The 18,822-nt window shown below is 43.0% G+C and overlaps 1 protein-coding gene across 1 annotated transcript in view; it reads left to right on the top strand.

Moving 5' to 3' along the window:
* unc13a (unc-13 homolog A (C. elegans)) overlaps positions 1-18,822 on the top strand; it is a 471,750-nt gene that overhangs the window by 427,179 nt on the left and 25,749 nt on the right. The window contains exons 35-37 of the mRNA XM_070859800.1: positions 6,694-6,750; positions 8,968-9,048; positions 17,376-17,523. Of these exons, the coding sequence (XP_070715901.1) occupies positions 6,694-6,750; positions 8,968-9,048; positions 17,376-17,523 (286 nt within the window). The remainder of the gene's footprint in view (positions 1-6,693; positions 6,751-8,967; positions 9,049-17,375; positions 17,524-18,822) is intronic.

Genomic DNA, 18,822 nt, shown 5'->3' with positions numbered 1-18,822 from the left:
CGCTTTCCATAACTCCTTATTCCCTTATCGTTAAAGAAATTGTCTATTTCTGTCTTAAATTTATTCAACGTCCCATCTTCCACAGTTCTCTGAGGCAGCGAATTCCACAGATCCACAATCCTCTGAGAGAAGAAATTTCTCCTCCTCTCAGTTTTAAATGGACGGCCCCTTATTCTAAGATTATGCCCTCTACTTCTAGTCTCCCCTATCAGTGGAAACATCCTCTCTGCATCCACCTTGTCAAGCCCCCACATAATCTTATACGTTTCGACAAGATCACCTCTCATTCTTCTGAATTCCAATGAATAGAGGCCCAACCTACTCAACCTTTCCTCATAAGTCAACCCAGTCATCTCTGGAATCAACCTTGTGAATCTTCTCTGAACTGCCTCCAAAGCAAGTATATCCTTTCATAAATATGGAAACCAAAAGTGCACGCAGTATTCCACATGTGGCCTCACCAATACCCTATACAACTGTAGCAAGACTTCCCTGCTTTTATACTCCATCCCCTTTGCGATAAATGCCAAGATTCCATTGGCCTTCCTGATCACTTGCTGTACCTGCATACTAACCTTTTGTGTTTCATGCACAAGTACCTCCAGGTCCCACTGTACTGCAGCACTTTGCCATTTAAATAATAACTTGCTCTTTAATTTTTTTCTGCCAAAGTGCATGACCGCACACTTTCCAACATTATACTCCAACTGCCAAATTTTTTCCCACTCACTTAGCCTGTCTATGTCCTTTTGCAGATTTTGTGTGTTCTCCTCACACATTGCTTTTCCTCCCAGCCTTGTATTGTTGGCAAACTTAGCTATGTTACACTCAGTCCCTTCCTCCAAGTCGTTAATATAGATTGTAAATAGTTGGGGTCCCAGCACTGGTCCCTGCAGCCACCCCACTGGCTACTGATTGCCAACCCGAGAATTAACCATTTATCCCTACTCTGTTTTCTGTTCGTTAGCCAATCCTCTATCCATGCTAATATATTACCCCCAACCCCGTGAACTTTTATCTTGTGCAGTATCCTTTTATGTGGCACCTTGTCAAATGCCTTCTGGAACTCCAAATACACCACATCCACTGGTTCCCCTTTATCCACCCTATTCGTTACATCCTCAAAGAATTCTAGAAAATTTGTCAAACATGACTCCCCTTTCATAAATCCATGCTGACTCTGTCTGACCGAATTTTGGTTTTCCAAATGTCCTGCTACTGCTTCTTTAATAATGGACTCCAACATCTCCCTAATCACAGATGTTAGGTTAACTGGTCTATAGTTTCTTGCTTTTTGTCTGCCTCCTTTTTTAAATAGGGGCGTTACATTTGCAATTTTCCAATCTGCTGGGATCTCCCCAGAATCCAGGGAATTTTAGTAAATTACAACTAATGCATCCATTATCCCTGCCACTACTTCTCTTAAGACCCTATGATGCAAGCAATCAGGTCCAGGGGATTTATCTGCCTTTCGTCCCATTATCTTACTGAGTATCATCTCCTTAGTGATTGTGATTGTGTTAAGTTCCTCTCCCTCTATAGCCCCTTGACTATCCACTGTTGGAATATTATTAGTGTCCTCTACAGTAAAGACCGATACAAAATATTTGTTCAAAGTGTCTGTCATCTCCATGTTCCCCATTACTAATTCCCCGGTCACGTCCTCCAAGGGACCAACATTTACATTAGCCACGCTTTTCCTTTTTATATACCTATAGAAACTCTTGCTATCTGTTTTTATATTTCATGCTGGTTTACTTTCATAGTCTATCTTCCCTTTCTTAATCATTTTTTTAGTCATTCTTTGTTGACTTTTAAACGCTTCCCAATCTTCCGTCCTCCCACTAGTTTTGGCACATTGTATGCCCTTGTTTTTAATTGGATACTGTCCTTTATTTCTTTAGTTAGCCACAGATTGCTATCTTTTCTCTTACGCCCTTTCCTTCTTGAGGTAGAAGATCAGCCATGATCTTATAAATAGCGGAGCAGGCTCGAGGAACCAAATAACCTACTCCTGCTCTTATTTCTTGTGTTCTTATTATCTTTTACATAGATTACTAAGATTTTTCTTTTCTTTAGGGGAAAAGTTTTGAATTTCTGAGTTTGTTGCATCTTTCCCGAGTCACAATAAATCATAAAAGTACTCTGGCCAAACCGGCGAAACCCTGAATATTTTAGGCCTAAAGCTGGCCAGCAATCTTGATGAACGTGCTTTATGTGCATTTCTGTCTAAGAGGCAATGATATCTCATCCAGTTTTTTTTATCTTTGTCCTTCAGGAACAAAGCTTAATCAAAGAACAATAATATCTTTGTCATAATGTCAATAAGATACTACTACCACAAAGTTACAAAACCTGTTGTTTTGCTTTAGGTCAGATATAAAAACGGCATTGTATTAGATAATTATCTCTTAACCAATACTTATGAGACATGAGTTTGAACTTTGCCAGACAAAATGGATTTCACTCTGATGCATGATAGTGGCCATACATGAAATGATTTGGGATGCCTCAATTGTTATTCCAGTCGATAAAGAGAGAGATTAAAACCAAACTGAAGAAGACGTGATAAAGTTGGGGCTAACAAATGTCGTCCTTGGCTGAGTGTTAGCATTTTTACCTTTCAAATAGAGCTCATGGGTTCACGGCCCACTCCAGAGTCTTGAACACATGATCTAGTCTGAGACTTCAGTGCAGTACTGAGGGAGTCAGAGGTGCCGTCTTTCAAATGAGACATTAAACCCAGGCCCCGACTGTCTGCATAAAAGATTCTATGGTGCTATTTAAAGAAGAGCAGGGAGTTCTCCCAGTGTGCCAGACAACATTTATTCCTCAATCAACATCACCTAGTACAAATTTTTTGATCATCTGCCTTAATGCTGTTTTTGGGATCTTAACATGTGCAAATTGGCTGCCGTGTTTGCCTACATTACAACAGTGACTGTACTTCAAAAGTACTTTGTTGGCTGTGAATAACTTTGGGATATCCTAAGCACATGAAAGGTGTTATATTAATGCAAGTTCTTTCTTACTAAGAATAATAAGAGATATAGAAAGTGTAGTATGGCGGTGAAAAGGGAGATTAGATGGGAATATGAAGAAACGCTAACAGATTTTGCAAATTATGGTGGAAAAAAGAATGTATATGTATTAGAGAAGAATATGGACCAATTGTCACATAACTTTAGAAAGGAATTGGTTCTGAAAAAGTTAGCAGAAGTCAAGGTGTATATTACTGGGCCTTGATGAAATGCACCATAGGCTGCTGAGTAGCAATATAACACCCTTGTTGAAGAAGGGAGGAGAAGGATAAACGAGGTAACTAAAGATTTGTTAGTTTAATGTCATTTGTTGGCAAACTCTTGGGAGGGGAGAGATTCTAACCCCCTACTCCCACGACAGGTGGGAGACCATTTCATGTTCCAACCTCCACGTCGGGTGGTTAAAAATTTAAAATCACGGAATGTGAACCCAACCCACCCCATATGCGTCTGTAAGCTGTGTCTGTGGCCTGCTCTCGAGAAGCGGGACAGTTCATTTTAATATTTATATCTGGCTCCTACAGTGCAGTTGCGAGCCTGATTTAAATTTAACCCTGGCCGGCTGGGTTTCCCAGCGCTCGGAAAACTCGGCAGCTAAATGGAGACGGGAACAGCCGGATCAAGCAGATAAATGCAATGCTTGAGAGCAAGGAAGAGCAGGAGTGCTCCCCTGACCCCTCAACCAAAATTTCTTTGCCATACCCCTTTAGCCGCGATCCTTCCTGATTACCAGGGATCATCCCCAAAGGCTGTGGCTTTCCCGCCCGGCAGGAGGTCAGCCTGTTAATCTAGTCAGCTGGGAAACAATTAAAAAAATGATAAAGGTTCTGCCATTAAATTTGGCAGGACCTCCACCTTCTCGTGATTTCCAGGTACCCCCCCCGCAAACACACATTCTCTCCGCCTCCCTGTAAATATCGGGACCTTGGAATCCATAATTTTATTTAACATTTGTAAGTATTTAGAAATGTACGTATTAATCAAGGACAGCCAGCACAGAATTATTTAAGGTAAATCAGGTTTGGAAGTAGTTTTTGAAGATATGACTAATTGGAGGAAGGAAATGAATTGATGTCGTTTCAGAAGATGTTCAATAAGTTGTCAGCCATAGCTCAGTGAGGAGAGAGGTTGGGAGAAGTCTCTTTGCACAGACGATTGTTGGAACATGAAATGATTTGCCATATAGAGTGATTGAGGCAGAGACAATTGCATCTTATAAGGGAAAATTAGATAAATATTTGAAGCAGAGGAAGATACCGAGCTATAAATGCAAATGTTTTATTTTTGAGGTGAAAGTAGGGCAGTGGGATTAGTTTTGAATTGTTCTAGCATAGAGCAGGCACAGATACGATGGACTGTATATTTCCTGTGCTGTTAACGTATATGGTTCTAAAACTGGTCTCAGATTTGTGACGAGTCAAAAATTTTCCTACTTGAATAAAATGTAGGAAATGGTTGTCGCACAGGCAGTTGAGTGCTCTTCAGGGGTCTTGTTTGAGACTTCTAGATAAGACAATACAGCGAATGTTGTGTATTATGAGATGCTCTGACTGTTCAATACTATTGCAATAAGGGTTTTATGTTACATCTTCAGAATGTTCAACACATTTCCTATGTTTAGTTGGCTTAACTCAAGTCATAGGCATCATAAGAGTTGATATTTGTAAGATCTGAAATGGTATTTCTCTCCATTACACTCACTCGAGCAAAGTGGAATAGTGTTCCATTCCCAACAATGTCACCTGTTACTTTGAAGACCACAATACAAATTAAGAGACAAGTAAAGTTTTTCTTCTATTTATTGTTAAAAGAATAAACAATAATTCTCTTGTATTGGTTGTAGCATTTATCCAATAACAAAGTTTCAAAACATCCACGGCCTTCACCCAGAGATACGACGCATAAGCCTAGAAATGACTTCGTAAAATTAGCCAATGAAAGCTTAATACATTTGCATGACCTTCCTTGTCTGCTATTTTAACTGAGGTATAAACCCATTTATCTCAATAATTTACCCTTCCCAGACTAAACAAATAATGATGCATGTTAAATGATTAACATAGAAGATACCTACAAGTATCCTGAACACACAAGGATTTATTCTAAAAAATACAAATGCTTTATACAACAATGTGGGGAAAATATATATGCGTAAACTTGAAGTCATCTAAAACTCGGCTGCCCGTGTCCTAACTTGCACCAAGTCTTGTTCACCCATCACCCCTGTGCTCGCTGACCTACATTGGCTCCTGGTTAAGCAACGGCGCAACTTTAAAATTCTCATCCTTGTTTTCAAATCCCTCCCTGGCCTCACTCCTCCCTATCTCTGTCATCTCCTTCACCCGAGATCTCTGCACTCCTCTAATTTTAGCCTCTTGAGCATCCCTGATTTTAATCGCTTAACCATTGGTGGCCGTGCCTTTAGCTGCCTAAGCTCTAAGTTTTGGAATTTCCTTCCTAAACACTCTATCTCTCTTTCCCCCTTTAAGATGTTCCTTAAAACTTACCTCTTTGACTCTGCCTTAATTTCTCTTTTTATGGTTCAGTGTCAAATTTTGTTTTATAGCACACCTGTGAAGCGCCTTGGGACATTTTACTGCGTTAAAGGTGCTTTATGAATAAAAGTTGTTGTGGTATGCAAGTGGGTAACTAGAGACAAATTTAAACATCTCTGAGGGAACATATATTTTGTCTCCAAAGGTTCACTCAAATTACTAGTTTCCAGACATTGTCAATAAGAAACAAATTTGGCTTGGTCAGATCACAGGAAGCCCTGCAACTACAATTATGTGCCCACTGATCCTTGTCTAAATTCTATTTAAATTGACGGACAAGAACACGTGCATTTGTGACATTCATGATGATGAACCACTTCAGGACAGAGGATGAAGTGACTTAGATTGGAAGGGAAACATTTTTATAGACCGTGCCATCAGTAGATTCTTGCCAGCAGGCAAGCAGATGAAACACTTTATGACAGAAGTTTCCATTGATCAAGAGAAGCCTTTAATTGCTCTTGTGAGCTAAACAAGGAAAATTTAGCCAATTGTTCATAGTTGTAATATTCATAACAAGATTGTTGTTCAATTCATTTATGTTCTGTTACATCAGAGTTTTTCACTCTAAACACTATAGAGTTTCACTATACACATGTACACTGTGTGTGTTGCATTGTATGATTTTATTGGGGTTAATCTAAACAGTAACTTGAGCCTGAATTTGCAACCTAGTTTTATGCACTGCAATCTTACCATCTGCTATGTTTTGTACATTTGTATCCATGACACACAAACTCCAATTAATCACTCCATATTTCTTTAATTATCAGGTATTTAAGGTAGATTTATCTGATTTTATAATTTCTCATTGTGAAATTCTCTCCCTAAATATGTGATCACCATTGTGAATTTTTGTTGATAACATTTTACATTCAATTGATAAGCAATATGTGAAAAGTAATAAATATTCTCTTTTCAGGGAAGGGTGAAGCTTGTCTGTCACAGCGATGTAAGAAAATAATTCAGTGTTGAATGTGTCTGTGACTGTATTTTGAAATGTTTTGTGCAGTGCAAACTTGTAACAGTTGTTTTTTTAAACTGTTATTTTAGCTGAGTTTTGGCATTCATTTTATTTTGTCTTTTCTGTTCCAAAGGGCACGCAGCTTATTTTCAATGCTGCAAAAGAACTGGGGCAGCTTTCAAAGCTAAAGGTAGGAATGTAATGCATCTTAATCCACACCATTACCCCTGTGACATGCAATCATCTATCTAGTGAAGTGGCTTCTAGTATTCCTGTTGCTCGGTAAACATTATGATTCCAGCTCATAGTACAAAATAAGCACAATTTATTCCACCAATTTTGTTGTGAGTCTTAATTAGACTAAAAACTAAGCATAAAAATGCAGCGATACCATGTCTCTCTCTAGTTTCTCTCCTATCTCCCCTCATGGCCTCTCCAAGCTCATCCTATCCATGTATTAAAATGTATATTCTGTTAGCTTGTTTTATTTATAGGTAATAGGTAAATTATAACAACCTCTTACTCTCTTGAGCCTAATCACACTAAACTGTTGACCACCCAACTTTCCTTCTTGGCCACCATGCTTGCTGATCCCATACCCTCTCCTTCACAAAAACCACCAGCATCCACCTTCGTCAATGATCCATCAGCTGCTGAAACTTTCATGCATGCTTTGTCACCTGCAGACTATTCCAGTCTCTCCTTGCTGGCCTCTCAGGCTTAGTAAACTCCAGCTCATTCAAAACTCTGCTGTTCTTAACCTATCCTGTGGCAAGTCCCACTCACCCATCACTCCTGTTCTTGCTGAGATACACTGGCTCCTGATTCCCAACACCTCCAATTCAAAATTCTCATCATTGTGCTTAAATCTCTTCATGGCCTTGCCCCTCACTATCTCTGTAACTTCCTCCAGCTCTACAATGGTAACGACGGTAACAGTAAAAGTGCACCCAAAAATTACATTTGAAACTCAACAATATCTTATGTAGAAAATAAAGACCCAATACTTAGTAGAGGATATAGGTCATTCTTTTGGAAGAAGAAAATGGTTAAAATTGGAATGAGAAATTTAGGGCCCAAGTTTCCACATGATAAAAAACGGGCGCCCCTCCGAGCTGGGCGCCCGTTTTTCGCGCCTAAAACGGCGCCGGAAAAAAAACGCGCGATTCTGGAGCGTTCTGCAGCTCCTTGTCTGCCTGGCGCGGCGCCCAGGGGGGTGGAGCCTACACTCGCGCCGATTTTGTAAGTGGGAGGGGGCGGGTACTATTTAAATTAGTTTTTTTCCTGCCGGCAACGCTGCGCGTGCGCGTTGGAGCATTCGCGCACACGCAGTGTGAAGGAAACATTGGCACTCGGCCATTTTTGTAGTTCTTTGTAGCTGTTTAGTTTTTGAACATTTTTTAATAAAAGCACATTGCTATCAGCACATCAGCACTGAGAAGGCTGCAGGAAGCCTCAGAAAGTTGAGGCAGCCGTTTCCCGACGACCTCCCCCTTTTGCCGTCGGGAAATGGCTCCTCAATTTCTGAGGCTTCCTGCAGCCTTCTGTCTCCTTCCCTCCCTCCCTCCCTCCCGCCGTCTGGAACAGCTTCCTCCCCCCCCCCCCGCTGCGTTCGGTCGGTCGGTTGGGTCCCTCCCCGCTGTCTGGAATGGCTTCCTCCCCCCCCCCCCCCCCCTGCGCTCGGTCAGTCGGTTCCCTCCCTCCCGCCCGCCGTCTGGAACGGCTTCCTCCCTTCCCCCCCCCCACCCCCGCGTTCGGTCGGTCGGTACCCGCCCGGCCGTCTGGAACGGCTTCCTACCCCCCCCCCCGTTCGGGAACGGCTGCCTCGTTTTGTGAGGCTTCCTGCAGCATTCTCCCTGGCTGAAGCACTTTCACACAGGTAGGAAGATGGTTTATTTAATCTTTTCTTTGCTTATAAAGTTTGGATTTATTTGTATAAGTATAAATAAGGATTTATTGTAGAATTTAATGACTTCCCTTCCCCCCCCTCCCCCCCACCTCGTTCTGGACGCCTAATTTGTAACCTGCGCCTGATTTTTTAATGTGTAGAACAGGTTTTTTCAGTTCTACAAAAATCTTCACTTGCTCCATTCTACGTTAGTTTGGAGTACGTTTTCACTGTGGAAACTTTCAAATCAGGCGTCAGTGGCCGGACACGCTCCCTTTTGAAGAAAAAATTCTGTTCCAAAGTGGAACTGTTCTACCTGACTAGAACTGCAGAAAAAAAAAATGTGGAGAATTGCAATTTCTAAGATAGTCCGGTCTCCACCAGTTGCTCCTAAAAATCAGGCGCAAATCATGTGGCAACTTGGGCCCATTGTGTTAGTGATATGACTTTTTTGAAGTCATCTTGTACTTTCATTATTTTGTTTTGATACTGATTTATAAAGTCTGATTGTACTTTCAGGATCATATGGTCAGAGAAGAAGCCAAAAGTCTTTCCCCCAAGCAGTGTGCTGTAGTGGAGCTTGCACTGGATACTATTAAGGTAACAAAGGGTTGTATTTCAGTAAACATTTGATATTTGTAGTTCTTGTTCATAAATGTACTTACTAGTCAAATCTGTATTGATTATTATGAGGCAGCACAATATAGTATATAGAAACATAGAAAATAGGTGCAGGAGTAGGCCATTCGGCCCTTCTAGCCTGCACCGCCATTCAATGAGTTCATGGCTGAACATGCAACTTCAGTACCCCATTCCTGCTTTCTCACCATACCCCTTGATTCCCCTAGTAGTAAGGACTTCATCTAACTCCTTTTTGAATATATTTAGTGAATTGGCCTCAACAACTTTCTGTGGTAGAGAATTCCACAGGTTCACCACTCTCTGGGTGAAGAAATTCCTCCTCATCTCGGTCCTAAATGGCTTCCTCCTTATCCTTAGACTGTGTCCCCTGGTTCTGGACTTCCCCAACATTGGGAACATTCTTCCTGCATCTAACCTGTCTAACCCCATCAGAATTTTAAATGTTTCTATGAGGTCCCCTCTCATTCTTCTGAATTCCAGTGAATACAAGCCCAGTTGATCCAGTCTTTCTTGATAGGTCAGTCCCGCCATCCCGGGAATCAGTCTGGTGAACCTTCACTGCACTCCCTCAATAGCAAGAATGTCCTTCCTCAGGTTAGGAGACCAAAACTGTACACAATACTCCAGGTGTGGCCTCACCAAGGCCCTGTACAATTGTAGCAACACCTCCCTGCCCTTGTATTCAAATCCCCTCGCTATGAAGGCCAACATGCCATTTGCTTTCTTAACCGCCTGCTGTACCTGCATGCCAACCTTCAATGACTGATGTACCATGACACCCAGGTCTCTTTGCACCTGCCCTTTTCCTAATCTGTCACCATTCAGATAATAGTCTGTCTCTCTGTTTTTACCACCAAAGTGGATAACCTCACATTTATCCACATTATACTTCATCTGCCATGCATTTGCCCACTCACCTAACCTATCCAAGTCACTCTGCAGCCTCATAGAATCCTCCTTGCAGCTCACACTGCCACCCAACTTAGTGTCATCCGCAAATTTGGAGATACTACATTTAATCCCCTCGTCTAAATCATTAATGTACAGTGTAAACAGCTGGGGCCCCAGCACAGAACCTTGCGGTACCCCACTAGTCACTGCCTGCCATTCTGAAAAGTCCCCATTTACTCCTACTCTTTGCTTCCTGTCTGACAACCAGTTCTCAATCCATGTCAGCACACTACCCCCAATCCCATGTGCTTTAACTTTGCACATTAATCTCTTGTGTGGGACCTTGTCAAAAGCCTTCTGAAAGTCCAAATATACCACATCAACTGGTTCTCCCTTGTCCACTCTACTGGAAACATCCTCAAAAAATTCCAGAAGATTTGTCAAGCCTGATTTCCCTTTCGCAAATCCATGCTGACTTGGACCTATTATATTACCTCTTTCCAAATGCACTGCTATGACATCCTTAATAATTGATTCCATCATTTTACCCACTACCGATGTCAGGCTGACCGGTCTGTAATTCCCTGTTTTCTCTCTCCCTCCTTTTTTAAAAAGTGGGGTTACATTGGCTACCCTCCACTCCATAGGAACTGATCCAGAGTCAATGGAATGTTGGAAAATGACTGTCAATGCATCCACTATTTCCAAGGCCACCTCCTTAAGTACTCTGGGATGCAGTCCATCAGGCCCTGGGGATTTATCAGCCTTCAATCCCATCAATTTCCCCAACACAATTTCCCGACTAATAAGGATTTCCCTCAGTTCCTCCTCCTTACTAGACCCTCCGACCCCTTTTATATCCGGAAGGTTGTTTGTGTCCTCCTCAGTGAATACCGAACCAAAGTACTTGTTCAATTGGTCCGCCATTTCTTTGTTCCCCGTTATGACTTCCCCTGATTCTGACTGCAGGGGACCTACGTTTGTCTTTACTAACCTTTTTCTCTTTACATATCTATAGAAACTTTTGCAATCCGTCTTAATGTTCCCTGCAAGCTTCTTCTCGTACTCCATTTTCCCTGCCCGAATCAAACCCTTTGTCCTCCTCTGCTGAGTTCTAAATTTCTCCCAGTCCCCGGGTTCTCTGCTATTTCTGGCCAATTTGTATGCCACTTCCTTGGCTTTAATGCTATCCCTGATTTCCCTTGATAGCCACGGTTGAGCCACCTTCCCTTTTTTATTTTTACGACAGACAGGAATGTACAATTGTTGTAGTTCATCCATGCGGTCTCTAAATGTCTGCCATTGCCCATCCACAGTCAACCCCTTCAGTATCATTCGCCAATCTATCCTAGCCAATTCACGCCTCATACCTTCAAAGTTACCCTTCTTTAAGTTCTGGACCATGGTCTCTGAATTAACTGTTTCATTCTCCATCCTAATGCAGAATTCCACCATATTATGGTCACTCTTCCCCAAGGGGCCTCGCACAACAAGATTGCTAATTAATCCTCTCTCATTACACAACACCCAGTCTAAGATGGCCTCCCCCCTAGTTGGTTCCTCGACATATTGGTCTAAAAAACCATCCCTTATGCACTCCAGGAAATCCTCCTCTACCATATTGCTTCCAGTTTGGTTAACCCAATCTATGTGCATATTAAAGTCACCCATTATAACTGCTGCACCTTTATTGCACGCACCCCTAATTTCATGTTTGATGCCCTCCCCAACATCACTACTACTGTTTGGAGGTCTGTACACAACTCCCACTAACGTTTTTTGTCCTTTGGTATTCTGCAGCTCTACCCATATAGATTCCACATCATCCAAGCTAATGTCCTTCCGAACTATTGCCTTAATTTGCTCCACATAATAGAAATTCCACAGGGAGCACACAACATTAACCAGAATAAACAGTCTTGAGAAGCATAAAACAATTGGTAAAATACTTAGCATAAGATAGAGTGATGTAGTAATACATATCCATTAGAGTGTTAACAGAGTCAGATTATATTAAAATTTCAATAGCACATATTTCAATCCAGTTTATATTTAGTGCACACTGGTACAATGTTGTATCAATATGAAAATTAGAGCCTCATAACCATGGCTAAACTGATCAACTGTAGACTTTATACATTGGACTTGTGCAATTTCATACTTAGTTGTCCTTCAATTATCATACACATTGGGGTGAATTTTAACTCAGGTGGGGAACATGGGGGTAGTTAAAGTGTTAAAAATGTGAGTTCAAACTGAACCCACCCACTTCTGTTTTTAATGGAGGCGGGCAGCCAACCCGCTGCCTTGACACAAGCTATCTACATAAATATTATAATGAGGCTGGACGCCTCTTCTTTAAACTCCATTTTGCGTTTAACTGCATGTGGACGGGTTTTACACACTTCATAAAACCCGGCAGTTACAGCAAGGCAAGGACTGCTGCATCCAGGAGTTAAGTGCCTTTACACCTACCTCCTGGATTCAGGGTCCCTGCCAACACCCCCGCGATCAGAAACCCATGTTCCCCCCGCCCCTCCCAGCCCTCTGATTTCCACCCCCGGCCTCCGAGGCCTGCCCCGCGCAGCTCGAGTCTTCCCTGGACCCGATCCCCCTTCTCTTCCCCACCACCCCCCCCCCCCCCCCCCCACCTGCTCCACCAGCCGCCTTGTGGCCCATTGGCTCACAATCTGCGACAGACACACACACACACACACCCTTACACCCTTGCTATACTGCTCCTGATCTTCCTCATACCCACCCACCACCCTTCCCCCCACCCCCGCATTACTATGCCAGCTACCACCCGGGCACCCCAATCTGCCTTGTGGCTGCCACTCGATCTTCCTTGTGCCTCCCCATCTTCCCCCCCACCTCCCCCCCCAACCACTCTTTGCTGTCCCGGGCGACCCCAGCACCCGATCTTCCTCGCAGCCTGCCCACCTCGATACTTTTCCAATCGCGACCCGAACCCCGGTCTTCCTCATGGCTGCCACCCGATCCTTCACCGGCCGCCACTTGATCTTCCTCACACTGACCCCCCCGCCGCCCCCCCCCCCCCCCACCGTGCTGGTCCGGTCTACCCCATGCTCCTCTGGCCACCCTCAATCCCTCCCTCTCTTTTTTCTGCCTAGTGCCGCAAACCTGCCCGCCCTCTTAATCTGGCTGGCTGCGGGTGGGAAACAGAGGCTTTCCATGCAAGTCATGCCCTGCCGTTAAAGTCGACAGAGTCTGCGGGGAAAACCGTTCTCCGGGTTTCCCGCCTGCCTTGGAGCCCTCCAACCCGTCTTCCCTGTTAAAATCCAGCCCTTTCTCCCTCCCTCCCTCCCTTCCCTTCCCTTCCTTCCTTTCTTGTCATTATTCTTGAAGTCCTTGTAGTAAGATGTAGTTCAAAAACAATACTGGTCAACCAACATTTGCTAGAATGTGATTGATTGGATTTCAAATTGTGATTCAGTCCTTTGTGAATCACTGTAATGAAATAATAAATGATTGTGTTATTCCACTATCTTCGCATGATTAGATTTGTGTACTTTGTCCTGTGAAAGTCTCTGATAGTAAATTGCCTCCTGTCTTCACTGACAACTGCCAGGTAGTCACTACATTTTCGAAGCATATTGAATTAATAATTTTATTTTCATGTTATATTTAATGTGCTTTGACTCATCCCAAACTATGACAGTGATGCAATAAATTACTTTAAAGAAATTATGCCTTGCAATATTGCTGAAAGAATTAAATTGTTAAACATAAAGGTACTAATTTTTTAATTGTGTTTTTATTAATGTCATTTAAAGTTCTGAAATTATGGAGAATAGCCCATTTTTAATTGGATGCTCTGTGACATGGAAGAGTGGGTAATGCCACTGAAAGGTTCTTGCCGTGGGACCCACATAGAAATACATAGAAGTTACAACATGGAAACAGATCATTCAACCGAACCACTCCATGTTAACATTTTCCCTCCACATAAGTAAATTGTTCGAATCACATTACCCCCATTTCCCTTCACCCCCTTTTCCTGAATGTTCACATAGTTGCTCCCTCAACACTCACTTTGAAAGTGAATTCCACAGTCTTACAATTCTCTGTAAAGAAGTTACTCCTGACTGTTCTATATCTCTTACATTTAATCTTGAATCTACAGCCCTTTTTCTTGACCTCTCAGCTACTGGAAATGATCTGCTTCTATCTACCCTGTCATATGCTTTCATAATTTTAAACACTTATCTCAATTCACCCCCATAATCTGTTGTTCCAATGAAATACCCCCAATTTGTTAAAGCCTTATTAACCGTAGCCTTTAATGTCCTGTGAACCTCCAAATTTTCTGCTCTTCCACAGCACTGAACCTGATATTAACCCATTAAAACTTTTTAATTACCAAATTAAAATATATACGTTGTAAGGCTGGAACACATTTTAGTTCATCCCATGCTGAGATGAAACGCAAGGAATGCATTTGCTGTGAAACTGCAACAACAACTTGCATACATAGGTGTAGATATAGCAAATTTAACATAGTACAACATCGCAAGGCGCTGCACGGGAGCGTTATCAAACATTTGACACCAAGCACATGCGATATTAAGGAAGATGCGAGGTAGGTTTTAATGAGCGTCTTAAAGGACAAAAGCGAGGTGGTGAGGGTTAGAGAGAGAATTCCAGAGCTTAGGGCCTAAGCAGCTGAAGGCACAGTCTCCAATAGTGGAACGATTGAAATCAGGGATGTGCAAGAGGCCAGAATTGGAGGAGCACAGATATCTGAGGGTTGTAGGGCTGGAAGAGGTTACAGAGCTAGGGAGAAACGAGGCCATGGAGGGATTTAAAAAAAGGAAGAGAATTTTAAAATCGAGGCGTTACTCAACCAGGTGCCAATGTACCTCAGTGAGCACAGGGGTGATGGATGAACGGGACTTGGTGCATGTTAGGATAGGAGCAGCAGAGTTTTGGATGAATTCAAATTTATGGAGGTTGGAAGATGGGAGGCCGGCCAGGAGTGCATTGGAATAGTCAAGTCTAGAGATAACAATGGCATGGATGAGGGCTTCAGCAACAGATAAGCTGAAGCAGGGTCGGAGTCGGGCGATGTTACGGAGGCGGTCTTCGTGATGACGCGGATATGAGGTCAGAAGCTCATCTCAAAATGACACCAAGGTTACAAACAGTCTGGTTGAGCCTCAGACAATTGCCAGGGAGAGGGATGGAGCCGGTGGCTAGGAAACAGAGTTTGTGGTGAGAACCGAAGACAATGGTGCCGAAATTGCCTCCGCCCGAAACGGGGCGCCGCACCCTGTTTCAATGTTTTTTAATGCAGCTGTGGTTAAGGTCGCCTCTTGATCGAAATTCTGCTCTTTGCTGTTTTTTTAAATTCGGATCCGGAAGGTGCTCTTAATGGGGGCGTGACTACACTACAGGGGTGGATACGTGGCAGTGGCAACACCTGAGGGGCGGAAGTTGCAAGCGGTGCGGAGTGACCGTGAGATGACGTCATCAAGGCGCCGCGTCACCATGGCTCTCCCCTTCACTTAAAGGGGAGAGCCTTTGCGATTTAAAACTTTGGACCACTGGGGAGGGTTTCGGCCGGGACAGTGGCCTGGCACCCAAGAGCCTGTTGGCGGCCTGGCCAAACCCGGGGGCATAATTGTCGGGCCGACCTGGCACCAAAATAAAAACATGGCACAGCGGCAGTACATCCTCCCCTTTAAGGGAAGCCACACTGCCATTGCAGAAGGCCACAGCCTCACTGGACCATCGGGAAAAAACAGGTTTTGGCACCATCGGGCAGGCTGGATTTTCAGTGGAGAATGTTGGGGGTGGGGGCGTAGATCAGCGGTGCGCATGGTGATGATGCACTTAACGCGGATCGGCAGAGCAGTAGGGGTGGGGGGGGGAGGGGGGGAAATCGGGGCCTGCCAGGAAACGTCGGAACGATAATTGGGCTATCAGCAGCCATTCCACGAAAAGTCGGCGGCCACTCCGCTCCACAGCATGGCCGCCAATTTGAGGTGGTAACAGGCCTTAAGGAGAGGGACACTTACGGCCCCAGCGGCTTTGGTCTTTCCAGTATTTTAGTTGAAAGGAATTGGATGTTGGACAAACAGTCTGACAATTTAGAGACGGCGAGGTGGTGGTGAAGTAGAGCTGGGTGTCGTCAGCGTACATGTGGAACCTGACGTGTTTTCAGAAGATGTCGCCGAGGGGCAGCATGTCGATGAGAAATAGGAGGGGGCCAAGGATGGATCCTTGGGGGACTCCAGAGGCAATGATGCGGGAGCGGGCAGAGAAGCCATTGCAGGTAACTCTGGCTATGATTGAACAAATAAGAATAGAACTAGACGAGTGCAGTCCCACCCAACTGGATGATGGAGAGGCATTGGGGGAGGATGGTGTGATCGACCATGTTAACAACTGCAGACAGATTGAGAAGGACGTGGAAGGATAGTTTACCATGTTCATAGTCACATCAGATGTCATTTTTGACTTTTGGTACTGTGGCGGGGCGGAAACCTGATTGGAGGGATTCAAACATCGAGTTCCGGGAAAGATGGGCCGTACCGGGGAAAACGACCAGCGTGTGAGAGAACAATGGTTTTAATGGGGACGAGTGCATCAAAGGTGGAGGTGAGGGTGTGATTGAACAGATCGGTAGCTGCAAAAATGTTGTAGTGAATGGAGGGTCGAAGGCTAGAGAATTGAGAGTGCAGTTGTAAGTAAATTGGGAGAGTTTTTTTTTCCAAGGGCGGACAAGGAAGTAGGGTTGGGAGGAGGAAGGAGGATGTGGGTGGAGATCGATACAAGGAAGTGATCAGCGATGGCCTTATCTGTGATTGACACAGTGTGAGTAGCGAGGCCACATGACATTGCAAGGTCAAGGGCAAGCTGTTAATATGGGTGCAGGAGTTTATATGGAGGGAGAGTTTAAGGGAGAATAGGAGGGCAGTGAACTCAGGAAAGAGAGCATGGTGAGTTGAGATGGAGGACTAAAAAGAACACATCAAAATTATAATAATTTTACCTTTTTATGTGTTATATCAAAGCCTAATTATAGAGTCAAGACTATCTAGGGAGAAGCTCAGAAGGAGCCTATTTGACACATTAGCCCTGTTCAGGTGCTATCTCCACATTACAGCTCTTTACTGTAATCCTATTTCACTATTTTTGCATTATTAACATTTTATCTTCAAGTGTTTACCTAATTCTCTCAAATATTGCGAATGACTTGGCTTTATCAATACGATGTCAGGCAAACCTTGTAATGCAGATAAATAGCACATGTTGACCAAAAGGAGCAATTGTTCATAGTTAACCTGGTTGCTCTCCTGTATGAAACTTTAATTTTGTGATCTTCAAATGTGATTCATGGAGCTGACTGAGGGTCTTTAATAATTTAGCAATATTTCCATGCGGGTGGAGTTGGCCTGAAGAAGACCTTCTTAGAAAAGAGTCCAGACCTGCAATCTCTACGGTATGCTCTGTCGCTCTACACACAGGCTACTGACACCCTTATTAAAACATTTATCCAGTCTCAGTCATCTCAGGGTAAGTACTGCTTCAGTCGATCTGTCTTGTTTGCTAGATGCCATACAGCTTTATCGTTTTTAGTATGTTTTATTGTATATTCTGTAACATTTAAATCATTTGAACTAATATTGTAGACTAATTATTGTGGAGCATCAATATAACTGACCATACGAGTAGGCATGAATGAACGTTAAAGGCCTACAGTCCTGGAACAAAATGTATTGGTGCAAAATATGCACAAGAAATACTTGAACTGCCATTGTTACTGCTTTGAAGCACCTTGTTTAATCAACTCTGCCTTTACTCCAACACAATTGCACTGAAATATTCATTATAACCATAACAGCAAAGTGGCATTTGTATCAGTAATTTATGATTGAAGAGTTTCCAATCTAAAACAGTAAAAAAACCAAGTAATTTATGTATTTACCTATCTAATGTACTACTTATTAATAGGCTACTATGCTAAATTTCATTATGAAACAACTAGATTTCCATAAGTGCCAGGATTACGGATCATCAAGGGTCCCATTATAATCTAAGCAGTTATGATAGAGAAATAGCTGCAACTATTATGCTTTATTGGGGACATTAGTTGCTGTCAAATGTCACCAAGTTGGGATTCATTTATTTTGCTAAGCATGCCAGTTGCATATAAATAATATTTATTCACCAAGGCAAATTTTTCCTTGAATATGCTGTTAGTCTGCTGTTGACGAAAGTCTAATATACAATCTTTAACTAATTCAATTCATTAGGTGTTATGTTCTTTTATAATTTTTATGTTGTATTTATTTGTAAAACCAGAGACGAGCAGCCCGAATAAGAGGGGCCCTCACACTACAGTTTCTTTAGAGTAGATGCAAGCAGTTAAATCTGACATAGCAGTAAACTTCTATATATAGTCATTTACTGACTGTCCAATCATATTTCTGATCTTAGAATTAATAAATTTACATTTTTTGGGCTCTTATTAAATTTATTGGGGTAGAGTTTCTGCTTTGGTCGCAATTGGCGACTCACTGTTATTACCGCTTTGAAATTAACCGCAACTTCAGGATGTAGCACATTCATATCTGAACGCGGAAATCCTAAAGTTGCGGTCAGTCATTCACTGCTCCGACACTGGCTGAGCTGTGGCCTCGCCCTCTCTCTTCTCCCCACCCCCCCTCCACCACTACCACCACCATAGCCCGTAATCAGTGAAACTGATAAAATCTTGGGCTTTTCTGCGGTACAGTATTCAGTATGGTACGGTAACATAGTGGTTATGTTACTGAACTAATAATCCAGAGGCCTGGACTAATGATCCAGAGA

This window comes from Pristiophorus japonicus, chromosome 18, assembly GCF_044704955.1.
Source record: "Pristiophorus japonicus isolate sPriJap1 chromosome 18, sPriJap1.hap1, whole genome shotgun sequence".
NCBI classification, from domain to species: domain Eukaryota; kingdom Metazoa; phylum Chordata; class Chondrichthyes; family Pristiophoridae; genus Pristiophorus; species Pristiophorus japonicus.
The sequence above is the reverse complement of the archived record's forward strand: the minus strand, read 5'-3'. Positions and strand labels throughout refer to the sequence as shown.